Raw genomic sequence first — 15,679 nt, 5'->3', positions numbered from 1 at the left:
AGTGCTCTGCTGTAGTCACAGTCCTCTCAAGTCTTTAATGGTACGATCAGCGCGTTCTGCCTCCCCGTTGGCTTGGGGGTACCTGGGGCTGCTCGTTTCATGTGTGAACTGGTACTCTTTAGCAAAGTGCTTGAACTGTTCTGATGAAACTTGCGGCCTGTTGTCCGATACCACAGTCTCGGCAACTGCATGTCTTGCAAAGGCCTCTTTTATAGCATTAATAGTGACCTCTGCTGTTGTGTCTCTCAGTTCAGCAAGTACCAACGACCAGATTTGGTGTGTGGTAGTAACAGGCAAATGAACTTTTTTTTTTAATGATTTGAATATATATGAATGCTTGTGCATAAATACACAAACAATACACATATGCTTTCATGCTTTCAATTGTGTCATTTACGTGATCTAGGTCAGCGGTCTCCAACCTTTTTTGCACCACCGACCGGTTTATGCCCGACAATATTTTCACGGACCGGCCTTTAAGGTGTCGCGGATAAATACAACAAAATAAAACTAGTACCGGTACCGAAAAAGAAGATTTATTCATAACACACGTGAAAAGACCCAGGAAAACCGAGTTAATGATAAAAACGATAACAAAATAACGCTGAAAAGCGATAAAAACCCTGAAAACCAGACATTTCACACCTGAGCCTCAACTCTCGCGGCCCGGTACCAAATGACTCACGGACCGGTACCAGTCCGAGGCCCGGGGGTTGGGGACCGCTGTTCTAGGTAGCTCTGTTTTGGAAGTTCAGTTCAAGCTAGAAATGTGCTTTGGAGTTTGTACGTGTTTTGTCTCTAGGGGCCACCACATATATTTCTATTTACATTCAGGTGACAGCAATCCATGGATGGTTTCGACATGCAAGAGGATATTTTCCCCGGTGCCCAGCGGGAGAAGACACTGCTTGCGATGTCGATGAGGTCCTGTGGCCAGACCCCAACAGACGGCGGGATCCATGAGCCCACGTATGCACAATTGTCATGATTTTTTGTGTGTACAGTATAGTGTTTTTTCTATTACTGTATTATGTTTGTGTTTTGCTTTATCTGAATTGATGGTGCTGCAGTGGACAATATTGAGTAGGCCTATTTGCTTTTTTTGGTTGTTTGTGTCTCCTGAAAATGTGCCTTCAGAATAAACAATGACAATGAAAGACTGCAGTGTTTTATATGAAGTAGACTAGTGTGTCCCCCTGATCTGATCTGCATGTGATGCAAGTATGTGTCATTTTGTCAACAGAGTTACATCTTGACAGAGGAATGTTAGGTTTTGACAGCAGAGTTTCAGTTTGGCACAGATGTGAATGGTATATTTTGATGTGTCATGTTTACTTGTGTTTAGAGTTTTGGCACAATGAGCGACGTTTTGCAAAATGTGTTCAAGCAACGGGCAAAAACTGTAACATGTTTTTCACCAAAGATTTCAGCAATTATAAAAATTCAACTCAAGCTATTCAGCTATTAGCATTCACACTGCATTTTCTACAGGAAGTACATTTTATATACCAGTTTCAGTTCAAAGTGCATTAAAAATAATAAATAATTATTAAAAATAATACCATCAATATGTTACTGCACTACACTTACTGGACCATAAGAGATTCTTACAAATGTTTGAAAGAAAAAAAATCTTTAACATAGCTGGAGACTCGTGTAGAAATATGAATGAGTTTATAAAGTTTCTGTCATGGTGTGCTGTGACAGGCAGGTAGTAGGACCCAAACACAGGACTCTTACGTGGAATGAAACTTGAATCGGCAGCTTTTATTGCTGGAAACTCAGGTGGACTCAAGAAACTACAAACTAAGAAACAAGAACTAGGAAAACAAATCAGGAACTATGAACAAGAATCAAGTAAAGAACACGGAGGAGAAAAAACACCCAGCCCACTGAAAACTAAAGAAACCCCCAAAAACATGAAGAACAATCATTAAGGAACATATTTACATATTTAGAGTTACTGCAACACCAACACTGGGTCACAGCTTCAGTGTCAGTCGGTGACTTTTGGTCTGCAACAGCAGCAGAACAGACTTCTCAGTCTTTTGAAGAAGCCCTTTTTCTTCTTCTTGCTCTGACGGTCTTCGGACTTCATGCTGGCTTCAGGTTCTGGAAAAGGTTCCTCAAAGGGAACATCAGGAACCGGCCCAATTTCAGAACAAGATCCGTTGATCATATGATCTTCACCTTCAACACAGGATTTGGACTCGCCATAGGGTTCCTCACAGGGAGCGTCGGGCTCTGCAACACTTTCTGACAGAGCTCCTTCGATCGTAAGGTCTCGAGTACTCAGACTGGATGCCCTTTCAGAAAGAAGTTCCTCACAGGGAACGTCGGGCTCTGCAACACTTTCTGACAGAGCTCCTTCGATCGTAAGGTCTCGAGTACTCAGACTGGATGCCCTTTCAGAAAGAAGTTCCTCACAGGGAACGTCGGGCTCTGCAACACTTTCTGACAGAGCTTCTTCGGCTGGTGGAACATTTGCCACTGAAAGGCCGTCAGAGGAGCGCTCACCATTTGTGCTCTTCACATCAGGACTTGAAGGGGGCTCAAAGATTTCACATATCCGGATCCTTGCTACATCAGCAATGGTCTTCAGCAACAGGGGTGCAAAGTTTGCAACTTGGATAGACAGAATTTCTTCAGGAAATTTCTGTCTAATCTCCGTCAGGATGCTGTCGACCAGATCGTCTCGGATAGAGCGGGTGAAGATGGCCTGTGTTTCCATCGCCGTGAGGCTCTTGGAGACACGATCTAAAGTGGCCTTGGTGACACTGGTGGAGAGGATACTTAGACTCTGGGAGGCCATGTTTAGGAGGGGACGAGGAGGAAGCTCCCAGAAGCCCTGGAGAACGCGGGGAACTACCTCGACCACTACCTCCTGCGCGGTGAGCAGTTTGCTGTTAGGCTGTTCCTGCTGCTTCTTTTTCAGGATTTCAACGTAATCCTTCACCGCGCTGAGGAGTTTAGGTGCTCTGTAGAAAAACATGATAAGAGTTATCTGTTAAACATATTCAAAGCATCATTTAAATATTGAAACACTGTAGCTGGACTGTTAACCCTGTAACCACCTTTGTATCATACATGAGTTTCTGAGACCTCGATCTCATCAACATGATCAATACTTGCTATAATTTCTAAATGTTGTGGACAAAACTCTTTTTTAGTCTAAAGTTAACATTGTCGTTAACAAAAAGTTGCCAAAAACACCCAGTGTATCAAATGTGATACAAAAAATAAATACACAATAAAAGTAAATCATACACAACATGACATAGCAAAGAACTCATGTGTGGCTTTTGTTTAAAGGGTTGATAAACATCTCAGTTCCAAAGAATCTGAATTTTCTGGCTGTTTTTTGATGGGTTGGGTCTTACAGGGTTAATAACTGTATGTTACATGTGACTCACTGAAATTTAGGAGGTACGGCCTCTGGGAACTGAAGAAGCAACCTGGCTTCAAATTCAACGTCCCTCATTTTATTGCTGACGTTCACCGCCCACACCTGAAACAGAAAACACATTTACAGTGCGCTTATGTGTAAAGGTTATGTGCACGTAATGAAAAAAAAGTTTTGTGGGTTTTCTCGTCTTACCAGCCTTAGAAGAGGTTTGGCTTCCTCTTCGTCAAAATCCTCTAACTCAAACTCCCACAGCCTTCAAAAGAAAGCAAAGCAGAGGTTTTCTCTCAGCACTTACACGTCATCACAAACAGACTTTCAGGTGTGACAGTAACTCACTGCTCTCTGAGCGTCTCCCTGCTCTTCTCCACCAAAAGATCTCTCAGATCTTCAGCAGTGAGGTTCGGTGGAATTAGATCTTCCTGCTGAAGTCTGAGAAACTCCGTCATTACCGCAACCTAAAAGTAAAGGAGATATTTAATCACCACCACTCTCAGGTCCTCAGAAATGACCTGATATTTTCTGTCAGCTTTGGTTTGCATGAATCTGGGTCTAACCTGAGCCTTGTAGCCCGGAAGATACCAGCAGATCTTTACAGCTGTTTCATAAATTGGTGTGTTGAACAACACCTGTCAAAGAAATAGCAATTTAGTCATTGTTACTTAAAATGATTCTCAGTTTGTCAACTTTTAAAACGACATCAAATTCTTCAAATTACTGAAATGCAGTAAAAGCAAAAGCGTCACATACCCTGATAGGCTTATAGATTCCTTGACTCTTTTCCATTTAAACGTGTTCAAATCAAAGTCAGGAAGAAAAACGTCAACTGCTCTCCAACGATGGCGTACGGGGGATCTGGACCTGAAAATGCTCTCAGCTCGGTGGTCTCGCACAGATGAGCTCTTTTGACAGTCTGATGTTTATTTATGAATGCAGAATTTCTTGAGCAGTCACCATGGAAACTTGATGCAGCTTCATGTTGTTAAATTAAAAGTAAACACTGTGTATTTTGCACTACACTCCACTAAACTTATCATATAAGTAAATAAAGTGTGGGTTAGGTCCCTCCTGTGGAAAGAGCCACACAAACCGATGGATCAGAAAAGACAAAGTCAGCTACAGCATGCCTTTTCATATTATGTGCCTGCTTATCTCCATTTCTTTACAGTAGATGGGAACTTTTGCAGTAAAGCAATGGCTTACAAACAGTGGACTGTGGACTAATGCAGACATCTGAAGCCTGACAGCAGCTGGTATATACACAGCTTTGGACAAACTGGCCCTTTAAACAGCCCAGAGGAAGAAGAGACCTCTGCGTTATCAGTGCAGCCTAAAGCACAATAATAATAATACTATTAATATGATTTTTAGAGCAATAATGCCCCAAATAATGAAGTCATTAATTACACATCCGTCATGCTTCACAGGAGGTCAGGAGTGACCGATGAACGTGATGCTACATTAGAGTCTGTCCTATGAGTTCAGCAGGAGGAGGTGAACCCACAGCTGGGACCAGTTCTCTAGTGGGTCCAGTATCATACTTGTGTTCATCCTGGTCTGAACCTGGTCAGAAGAACTGACTTCACTTTTGAAAATTCAATACTTATAAAAGGTAACCCCAAACAGTCTACAACGGCTGTTTTCTGTCCACCGAAGCAAATTTGATTGACGAGGTTTTTGTACCTTCACTTCTCCAAAAAGCAAATAAAGAGATTAAACAAAGATTTACTGAACGACCGTCAGAATTCCCAGAGCTAACGTAGATCGCTTTATGCTCTTGAGTCAGGAGGGATAAGAAAAGTGACTGCAAACATTGTGGAACGATTCATAGCGTTTGATTGCTTGTGTGAATGTATTAAACAGGAAACCAGGAGCTGCAGAAACCCAGTAATGCTGAAGACGCATGCGTGTGCGTTTATTACAGGTTTTTCTGAATGCTTAAACCCTAACTGTGATTCTTACAGCACAATTCCTAAAACTATTGATACTTATAGCAAAACCACTCACTGAGTGTGCAAAACTAAAAGCACAAACACTGCTTTGCACTCAGTTTGCCATTTTGTAACACACACTTTGCAAACCTGTAGCTACAATCCACTGCACAGCACTCTTTTTGTAGAACTGTAAACACAACTCACTGCTTTGCACTCAATTTCCAAATGATCAACGCACTCCTAGCAAAACTATACACATTTATGGCCATTATTTACACTATTTTGTCAACTGTCTGGCACACTGCCACATGTGAAAGCTTTTTTAGATAATTAGTTCACTTTGCAATCAGCCTAAGCACTATGATACAGGTAAGCTCTGTGTGTGGAGTACAATGGAGGGAGCAGGAAGAGTGAGAGGAGGCCGAGGAAGAGGACGTGGAGGTGAAGAAGTAGGATGAAGAGGACGACAAGGACAAGGAGGAGCAAGAGGAGGACGAGGAGGGGGGAGAGGACGGGTAAGAAGAGTAAGAAATAGAATTGCTGATGACATCAGAGCTACAATAGTGGACCATGTCATCAACCGTGGAGTGACCCTGAGGGAAGCTGACCAACGTTTTTTTTGGTTTTTCTCAAACTTAAGTAACTGAAACCTTTCATTGAACTACAGCAGAAACAGATTGGAAATGCCAAGTTATTCTAACACTAGTGGACTTGTTAAACAAAACATTTGTTTCACTTCTTTCTCAACATGCAGCACCATTAAGAACAGTGGACCAGCATAGTTGGTCTGCATGAGCACACTTACTGCAACAGTTGTACATGCTGAAACTGGTTGCTGGCAGCTGATGTGAAGAAATGTCTGGACACATCAAAAGTTTTCTTTTTCATTTTCTTCCTCCCTTGGATAACATACACATGGCAAATAAAAACATGTAACTAGGGTGACGTGAAGTGTGTATCATCAGGTTTAACTAAAATATAATGAGGCTGTCCATCTGTGAAGTAATTGTTCCTTCAAAAACCACTGTGACAACAGATTTTATTTCATTCATTTGATGGTTTTCTATTCTGTATACTGGAACTTTTTAATAGCCCCCCTGTCCACACATCCTTGACATGAGACTTTCTGCAGAGTTGCACATGATGAATGCACACAAAACTTAAAGTGTTGCTGATCGGCCATTGGACTGCTGAGCCTGCAGTGAACAGCCAGTCACTGACTCTTGATGCTAGAGCAAGGACAACTGAGCTCTCTCTCTCTCTCTCTCTCTCTCTTACTCTCTCTCTCTCTCTCTCTCTCTCTCTCTCTCTCTTTTAAATAAATAATACGTTCGAGCTGTTTATGTTTTTGACTTGTTATGGACTCTGACTGGCAATGGGAGGGCTGGCGGACTCATATTATGGAGGTGGAGGGTAGACACATTTTGTGTGCAAGAGACCACATACTACAGTGGTGATTGACACAGACTTCAATGGACATTTAGGTGAAGGGAACAGAGGTTATGAGGTGTTGGGTAGGTGTGGTGTTTAGGAGAGAAATCTAGAAAGACAGATGTGGGGCAGATTTTCCAAGTGGAAATGGCCGTGGTGCACACATACTTCAAGAACAGGGAGGAACTTGTAGAAATATATGAAAGTGGAGGAAGCTGCACACAGGGCAACTAAATATTATGCAGAAGGTGAAATCAAAAAGACAGGAGACAAGGAGGTGTCAGGGAGAATGCAGCTATGCAGCATCAAATGGTAGTTTGAAGGATGAGTTTGGACATCAAGAAGAGGAAGTGAGTGAAGGCAGAGACATGCAGGAGTATAAACAGGCTCTGGGTAGTAGGGAAGACTTACCAGATGGCTGGGATAGTACAGCTTTATTGAGATAAACTGCCAAGAAGGGGTTTGACGTCTTCTCTGCACAGAAGTGATTTTGAAAGTATTTGAAGGAAGAGATTTACAAAGAAAAAGAAGTGTAGTTAGCGAAATGAAGAAAATAGACCAAGAAACTGGGAGGCTAGGCATGTAGCAGAAAGAGGTGACAAAGGAAAAGGCTCAGTGCCACGTATGTGAAGCTGGACCCCAAGGAAATGAGGGAATGACACTTGCTAGGCAGAGAGTGAGTTTGAATGGATGTTCAAACCCAAAAAGAAAAAGATATATTCACATAACATAGATTGAAAGAAGCTGCAGGTGGCACAGCAGCTTTAATGTCTTCCAGACAGGAAGTTTTGGAAAGAAATATCATCATTTCCCAGATTTTACTATCTTAGTGTTCTGTAACAAAATCACTGTTGTGCGCATGGTGTTAGAGATGATGATGATTACAAAAACACTTAATGTGCTAGTCGTGCTTTTCTTGAGGGATTTGTCCTTCGACCAGTTTTCATGTCATTGGAATCATTTGTATTCACTGATTCTGGCACTTATTTCATCAAACCAAACTCCAAGTAAATACTTTCGGCTTTTTGGTTTTGTCAAACGAACTAATGTAAAGAATGCCTGGCTGTGCACTACACCACGCAGTGGGAATTTGTCTTCTCCAGTTAAATTCAGGATTAACCTTTCTTTATAACACAGACCTCAAAAGTAACCGTTATAACCCCAAACACAAGAAAATGTGATCTACAGCACAGTGAGAACTGGCAACGCTTATCTGGAGGGGTCAGAGTGAATGAACTGGACACCTGTAGAAGCAGGATTTGATTTCCACTGATTTCCTTTCCGATCTGATACCAAGTAAAATTCAGGGTGGTATCGACGACACTGATCTGATACGATACTCTGAACAAAAACTTATTTTTTTACTCTATCTTTTATTTTATCTCAAATTATAGCGTCGTAATGATCACAGGACATCAGATTACTTGTTCTTATCACTTAATGATGCAGAATTATCATATAGAAATGAAAAACCTGAAGTTGTGGCTATTTGTTGCCTGCCTGCAGCATTAAAGGACTCCGTGAGAGACGTCTGTCTCGCCCTGGCAGCACCTCTCCCTCTCCTCCTCTTCAGTTCGCCTCAACATACGCTCGTCATATTCTGTGATATGATTCACTCTGAGGTGTTTGACCAGGTCAGCGGTGTTACCACAACACCTCACATTCTTGCCACATGTATGGCAAACCATGTCTCAGCTGTTCGTGGAGGTAAAATACGTCTGCACATGACTCTGTTTACGCTCAGCCATTGTTGTGAGTGTGCACGCCAAGGGGCCGGACACAATGACGGGTATCGGAGGAATCGATATTTCAGTATCGATCCGCACATCACTAGTTGAGATACGTTTTAAACTGGTCCAAAAAACAAATGCATATTTTCCCGAACCACTGTTCCTTGACTAAGGTGGATAACGTGATGAGGTCAAGGAAGGGTGTGACGGAGATTTGATTGGAAAACTTGCAATTGTCGTCTGTTAAAGTTTCACGTTGGCTTTTTCATCTTGAAAGCCCTCTCTGCTCGTGTCCAACCCGGGTGAACAATCACAGATGTGAGAAATGTAAACAAACCGTCCACAGAACGCTGATCAGGTTATTTTAAGCGCAAGAAAACAAAAACGTTGCGCTCACCGTCGGCGTCACGGACGAGGCCTGGGGGTCCGGGCCCGTCCACAAAGGTCATTGTAACACAAATCATACGATTGCTAATGAAAATGCTATAAAGCTACATCGCAGATAAGTCTCTGGAGTAACAATCAAGGCCATGTTAGTTATTTGATGAATAGTATCTGTGCCACTCATGGCGCATGACTGAGGAGGACGTTGACCTCTGCAAGTCAGGAAAGTCTGCTGCTCATTGTATAAATATGAGATTTTTTTCAAAAACCAGCCAGCCATCATCTCGGGAGGCTGACTCCAAAGTACCATCTCACTTCAAACTTGCAAAACAAGTCGAGTCGATGCGAGCGCACTGCTTGTTTCTAGTTAGTCTTTAAGGATGACAGCATTAGTCTGCTCCTTTGTATGAAATAAAGTGAGTCGAGTCCATGTGGTCTGGCACCCACCCACATTTCTCTGCTAGTGATCCATGAGGACTCCACCTTGTTGCCAGTTCTCTCGTGTGGAAGCTTCAGGAAATGACAGCTTCACTCTGACGTGTGTGAGCTGTGTGAGGTCTGTGGTTAGAAGTTTACAGTGTTTGCTCTTTGTGTCGTCTGTAATATGCTCTATGGCTTTAAAAAAAATGGCCACATGTTTCTGTAGCTGAATTTGTCCATCTCTGACCTTCTGAGACTGTATTTTCAAATAGGGACGTTCTGACTTTTCTTCACCTTGTACTTCATTCTGCAAATGTTTCATACTCTATTAGAGTTATTACATTATTCTGTTATGCTATAAAATCAACCCCCATATAAGATCGTACTTAAGAAATACATTTAAAAAACCTTCCTGTGCAAATAACCCAAGTTATCTAGAAGAAATAAAAACTGCACCGCAAACCAAACTCAGGTGTTCGACCTGTTGAGCTCGGGAAACTAACTGGTGTTTCATTTTAGTGAGTGCTTTGTTAGATTCCTTCATTTGAACCAAATGAAGTTGATTAAAGTTGATGCATTGATGTGTTTGAAGTGTTTTGTTAGTTGCAATGGATCTCCTGCTGTCTTTTTTCCTCATTATTAAAAGAGGATTTCTTTGAATTTCAAACATCCATTTCCTGTTTATCTGGTCCCGGGTCACAGGTGCAGCAGTCTAAGCAGAGAATCCCAGACCTCCCTAAACAACCACTTCCTCCAGCATATCCAGGACAATACTGAGGCATTCCCAGGCCTGCTGAGAGATATAACCTCTCTAGTGTGTCCTGGGTCTGCCCTGGAGACTCCTCCTCATGGGACAGGCCCCAAACACCTCACCCAGGATATTTTTAATGAAAACATCACAAATAAGTCGTCAGGTCTGATGGTCACATTTGTGAGATTCAACCACCATAAAGCAGAGATCACACAGGACACACTGTGTAACCCTCAGCTCAGGTGTGTTCAGGACATTTGCTTGGAAGAAGCCGTCTGTGGATAAATCCTGCTCTCCACCTCAGCTGTCAGGTTTATCCAGAGAACGGCCGTCCTGACTTCCAGCAGCCCCACAGTCCTCGTTTCTAATAAACTGGCATCACTGAAATGAACTGTCTGCCTCGCTGTTCAATAATCTGCTCTTTGCCAATTTCCCAGCAGAAGCTTCCACTCATATCAGCATTTTTCTGTGATTCTCACATGAACTAAACATAAAAAGCTGAAGCCAACCTCAGAGTTCCCCGTAGTGAGGAAGAGTTTCCTCTGAGCCACAGCTGAGTTTGATGCGTCCACAAAGGAAGACTGACGGGAGGACAGACTCTGGGAGAAAGGCAGATATTAAAAGATATGAATACAAAGTACGGTGCAACAAACAGGACAGCAGATTATGAAGAGCGGTTAGACCTTCATGTGTCAGTCATTGAAATGTGATCAAAGTTACCTGTTTGACATCCTGATAGAAGAAAATCAGCTTCTTGGATCCGTTTGCAGCAAAGAATTCATGGATCAGACTGAACTGGAAGAATCAGACATTAATGACTCAAAGGTTCAACTCTGAGGAAGGATCACGTCTCTGAACTTACTCTGTCATCAGAGACGATGGCGTCTTCCACCGCCGCCTCCTCCAGGCTGCCGGCGTCTGCCAGCCTGCTCATCAGGTATTTATGTCGGGCATCCAGAGCTGCCCGCCGTTCCTCCTTCACGGCTCTCGCCTGTTTGGCTACTTCTCTCCTCGCCTCATTGGACAGCAGCATCGTCCTTTTACCAGACACCTGGAGAAACATCAGCTCAGTCTACAGACGCAGAGACCAGTGAGAGCTTGGCCCAAACATCTGCAGGTTTCTGAGGACCACGTTTGACCCTGACTGGAGGCATCGATTCTGAGAGTGACTGCCTAAACTGAGCTACTGTCCCCCCTCCACTGAGACGTTGTCCTGTGATGTGTCATGGGGGGAAGTGTTCCTCACGGTTGGACTCGTGAGAAGTTCAGTCAGTTTATTCAAACTTTAAAAAGACGCATTTTCAGTCTCTGGATTTCAGCAGAAACAAATGTGAACACAGCACTTTTTGATTGAGTATAAAAGGATGAAAGAGTCAGTGATTAGTAACATTGTTGCTGACTGATGCTGTTGTAGAGCTGTCTTTGGATCCTCACCTTCCTGGAAGCCTTCCCTGGATTGCTCATATATCATTAACTTGTTTGTGTTCAGTAGAATCAGGTGTTGTGGATGCAGGTCGTAGCTGTGTGAGGCCTGTACAGTCAGCGCTGTGTGAGTGCTGTGTAACGTTAGCTTAGACTTCTTTCTGTTGTTATCATCCTTCAGGTTAATGTTGTTTTCATTATGCATCACAGGAAGTGTGGGTGGCTGTTAGCCTCACAGCTCATGGAGAGTTGCTGCTGCTCTGCCTCCTTTTTGATGTTTCTGCTCTTTGTGGCTTTGTGTTACTTTGTGTCGTGTCTGAAACAAAGTGAGTCCATGTTACTAACTGTAGTCGGCTCTCTGTCTCGTGCACAGCTGACTGTTGTCTGAATGAAAGTGTTTTTGTACTTTGTGTAATCTGTTGGGTCTTTGAGCCCTTTTTAAACAGCATATGAGCCATATGTATGTGTGTATATGAAAGGTTGTTTGTAATACATCAAATTGTTGCTTATTCTAGAGCTGCTGCTGTGCCTGATTGGTCTACTCGCTCGAAACTGAAGGTTGACTTGATTATCTTGGTTTTTTACATTTTGTCAATAAACCAACTTCTTTATGATTTGAACGGCGTCTCTGACGTGTCACAGGCCTGTCAGCTTTCTTGGTGATTGGTGTAGTTTTGAGCTTCATGCTCTGGCTGTTGTTGGGTTTTCCTCTTTCATATTAAAGCTTTTGTCCTACATTTGGCTCTAAAGTCTAATTCTAATCCCAGCACTGTGTCTGGGTGTGTGATGCTTGTTTTCCTGCTCTTTCTCATGAAACAGTCACAACATTCTCAGTCCAACTTTCACTCTTTGCTGCGTTTGCTGCAGCTGCAGTGAACATGGTGCCGTTTGCCTTTAAGAAAGTTGTGCACAAAGGCTTTTTCTCTAGCAGACAGCTGTGTGGCTAAAAGTCAGATCATTTTTTACCACCTCAGTCACACTGGACTGAAACAAGAGTGAAACTAGGAAGAATCAGAGTTTGTCCAGTGACTGCACTGATTTTCTTCATATTCACAAACTGATTCTAAGTAGTTGCATCAGCTAATCACCCGGACACTGAGCGTCCAACACGCTCCCTGAAGGGAAACGATTACATCCTCCAAACAATCACAATCTGTCTCTGAATGACTGGAATTATTCTCTGATTTGTCAATAACTGGAGTTTATCAATGCAGACACGTTGCCAACATGATGAAGTCAGTCTGAGTCGCATCTCTTTGGCTAACTTAACTCAAGTGGTTGCCGACTATTCTGGTTCTATTCCCATATAACAGCAGGGTTGCTGAGCACCTCTGTCACTCTGCACTTATGTTCCCAGTTCTCTTTTGTGGAGGAATTTTCCAGGAATTCCTGGGACCAGCTTTCCATGAGAGACCCGATCAGGAGCGACTGTCCTGGACACTCCCAGCATCACAGGGACTCACAAACCCGTCTACCACAGTGAGAAGACTGATGGTCACAGGCCCACATGTAGCTTTAGATCACACGTGTGCACTTCCTGTGGTCACTGCTGTAACTCTAGACTCACCGAGGGGCCAGTGGTTGGTGAGGCAGCAGCAGCTGAAGTCATGTGACTAATGGCTCTCAGGTTCTGTCCTCCTATTCGCCGGTGTCCTTCACCTGTCACACCTGGTCAAGAAAGAGTGAGAATGTTCAGAGCTTTAATGGAAAAGAATATTATTACATATAAAAGGCCTCTAACAAGTATTGTAGTGTTAATCAGGATGAAGTCCATCATGAACACTTCAGAGTGGTTCAGACAGTCGGTGTTTCATCCACAGAGCCTCCAGTCTGCATATCAAAGGATCCTGAGGAATGACAGTGAACCCCGAGTTCCCCTCATTACATTCATGTGTGTGACTGTGAGGAAAAGGTGATTGTATGAACGTGTGTGAGCGAGTGAATGAGGCTTGTATCAGAGTGGAGATAATGTCAGCGGCACAAGCTGGACGCTGCAGGTGTCACATGTGAATCTGTGCATCAGTGTCTGCACCTTTGTGGAGGTGAAGCTCAGGAGGTTTGGATTTGTTCAAAGCTCTGTCTGCTCCATCTTTCTTTCCCTCAGGCCTCTCCAGATCAGGAAGGAGGTCCTGTTCTCCTTCTCCCTCCTGGATTTCTGGATCCAGGGAAGGATCAAAGTCTCTCAGCCCAGCATCAGAGCTTCTGGCTGGGGGAGGACTGGAAGTTTCAGCTGGAGGCTGAGAGCCTGCATCTGCCATCTGAGTCACAATTCAAATATTCTCAGTAATCTCAAAAAGCAACAGAAAGGTGCCATTTTCATGAGCAGTGGGTTATCCAGCAGTTTGATTCATGTCAGCAGCATTTAGTTTGTAACTGCTGACTCACCTCTGGCTGTGTCCTGCTCTCAGGGTCACAGTGGACACTGTACCTTTGACCGAAGCTGCAAAGACAGTCAGCAGGGGTCTGGATGCATTCAGCACCACGTCCTTGTTGGGCAGACACCTTCAGTGACAGGACAGTTTATTATGCTGGTAACGTTAATAAGTCTGTTCACCTGTAGAGCTCATTTAAACACATCAGCTGTAGAACATCATGTGTCATGGCGTGTCCAAACTCACAGGCTGCATCCTCCTGAGGACCCGGCCTTCAAGGTCTACGTGGGCCGGGTCCTCCAAAGGTCGGGTAGGCGGGAAGTGAGCGGCTGTGACGGTCTGGCCTTCAGATCCGCGTCACCGCTGTCTCGGTGGAGTTTAATAAACTCAGCCGTCTGCTCCTTGCTGTCTAAAATCTAACAGGACACAGGAGTAAACTCTCGACCGTCTCACACTTCTGTTTAATCACTTTTCTGTTTGACGTTTATTCAGCTGTGTGAAAACTGTAACTTCAGCCAAACCAAACAAACAACACTGAAAAAAGCCAAACGATAACATTTTTACGTGATCTAAGTGACTTATATATCATGTTTAAACCTGAACAGCCAAAGGCCGTGGGGGTCCAAAAACGATGTGCCGGGAGTCCGCTGTTCTCGCCGGCTCTAATGACCCTCGACCTCCCGGTTAGCTATCCAGATGGTGGGTAACAGACGTCTCCAAAAACGTCAGAGCACTTTTGCAAATATGTGATATCTTGACAAACCGAGCAGATATTTGAAGTTTACACTCCTACATTCTCAAACAGGAGCCCCAGCAGAGATGGATGGCTGGCGCGGCTCTCCGGAGCCCCCAGTCAGAGCAGATGCAGGGCCAGCAGGTGTGGAGACCCCTGGCTGAGGCAGCTGAAGCTGTGGGTGGCAGTCAGCCAGCTCAGGATGCCTTTTGGGCTGCAGCAGCATAAAATCCTCAGCAGGCTGGGTAAGCTTGCGTGAGCTCTCTGTGGAGGCTGTTGCAGCTGAGATGGCTCACCCGAGCGGTGCAAACTTAGTTACCTTCAAGGCTCCAGAGTCAGCTGAGGTCAGCAGCTCAGCCTCTGGGGAGGTTACAATCCCTGGAACAGCCAGGTCTCTACAACCAGAAACAGTCTTTGCATGTGCAGCTTCAGAACCAGACTTGAAGTTCCAGTTAGTGTCCGATGTCCCAGAAACACTCAGGTGCTCACTGAGCAATCTCTTGAGGCCAACACTCAGAAAATCAAACCGTCTTTGAGCCTTTGTGGGAACATTTATCGTCTCTGCTGGAAAGGTGGAAACATCTGGGAGATGCAGCCTTAACACACTGGGCTTCACAAGTCCTTGGAGGCAGCTCACTAAACTCAGGGATGCAGACAAAATCAGCACTTGCAGGAACACAATGTGCCCTCTCACAATGAGCTTGGAAGCATAAACTGAGTTTTCCTCACTGACTGTTTCAGACAGGATTGTGGGAGCAACACAAAAAGCAGCTTCAGCTGGAAACACACAGTTTAGTGGCTTTGCTGCTCGCTTTAAGTCACAATAAACAGGAAACTCATTGTGTCTCATGTCAGAATCACTCATATACAGGAAAGGAAGAGGCGGAGCTTATTTCCTGCAGGGAGAGGTTAGCAGTCTGTGTCTTTCTCATTTCTGACTCCTAAAGAGCTGAAAAACACAGGCTGTTATTGGCTGGCTGACACTGGGATTAATGTCCTTGAAGCCAGCAGTCTTTAATGTCCAGGTTCAGAACGGGCAGGTGAAAAACAGTCCTTTATGTCCTCTGATGTTCAATAAACTGTCCTGATTACTGAGGGA

At 43.9% G+C, this 15,679-nt stretch overlaps 3 protein-coding genes across 3 annotated transcripts in view; all 3 read right to left on the bottom strand.

Annotated features, from left to right (window-relative positions):
- LOC146642803 (NACHT, LRR and PYD domains-containing protein 3-like) overlaps positions 1–15,679 on the bottom strand; it is a 325,246-nt gene that overhangs the window by 67,068 nt on the left and 242,499 nt on the right. The window lies entirely within an intron of this gene.
- On the bottom strand, positions 1,747–4,189 carry LOC146642813 (uncharacterized). Its single transcript, XM_085398064.1, has 6 exons — positions 4,154–4,189; positions 3,961–4,032; positions 3,743–3,861; positions 3,599–3,659; positions 3,414–3,508; positions 1,747–2,978 (listed from the first exon to the last, which is right to left on the bottom strand). The coding sequence occupies exons 1-6, from the start codon at positions 4,187–4,189 to the stop codon at positions 1,997–1,999; spliced, it is 1,365 nt and encodes a 454-aa protein (XP_085254190.1). The 3' UTR covers positions 1,747–1,996.
- LOC146642812 (dynein axonemal heavy chain 5-like) lies at positions 6,631–11,209 on the bottom strand. The gene is made up of 4 exons (XM_085397242.1): positions 10,916–11,209; positions 10,774–10,848; positions 10,563–10,652; positions 6,631–7,242 (listed from the first exon to the last, which is right to left on the bottom strand). The coding sequence occupies exons 1-4, from the start codon at positions 11,114–11,116 to the stop codon at positions 7,006–7,008; spliced, it is 603 nt and encodes a 200-aa protein (XP_085253368.1). The 5' UTR covers positions 11,117–11,209; the 3' UTR covers positions 6,631–7,005.

This window comes from Rhamphochromis longiceps, linkage group LG23 (assembly GCF_057381845.1).
Source record: "Rhamphochromis longiceps isolate RC_006_pf linkage group LG23, R_longiceps_female_GT1.1, whole genome shotgun sequence".
NCBI lineage: Eukaryota > Metazoa > Chordata > Actinopteri > Cichliformes > Cichlidae > Rhamphochromis > Rhamphochromis longiceps.
Note: the sequence above shows the minus strand (reverse complement) of the source record. Positions and strands in the feature narration are given on the sequence as shown.

Coding starts and splice junctions, on each gene's coding strand:
- LOC146642812 (XM_085397242.1), bottom strand. CDS start 11,116: ATGTTTCTCCAGGTGTCTGGTAAAAGGACGATGCTGCTGTCCAATGAG. Junction 10,849..10,915: donor CCATCGTCTCTGATGACAGA/GTAAGTTCAGAG, acceptor TGATTCTTCCAG/TTCAGTCTGATCCATGAATT. Junction 10,653..10,773: donor TCTATCAGGATGTCAAACAG/GTAACTTTGATC, acceptor CCTTTCTCCCAG/AGTCTGTCCTCCCGTCAGTC.
- LOC146642813 (XM_085398064.1), bottom strand. CDS start 4,189: ATGGAAAAGAGTCAAGGAATCTATAAGCCTATCAGG. Junction 4,033..4,153: donor GAATCTATAAGCCTATCAGG/GTATGTGACGCT, acceptor TTTCTTTGACAG/GTGTTGTTCAACACACCAAT. Junction 3,660..3,742: donor AGGGAGACGCTCAGAGAGCA/GTGAGTTACTGT, acceptor TTTCTTTTGAAG/GCTGTGGGAGTTTGAGTTAG.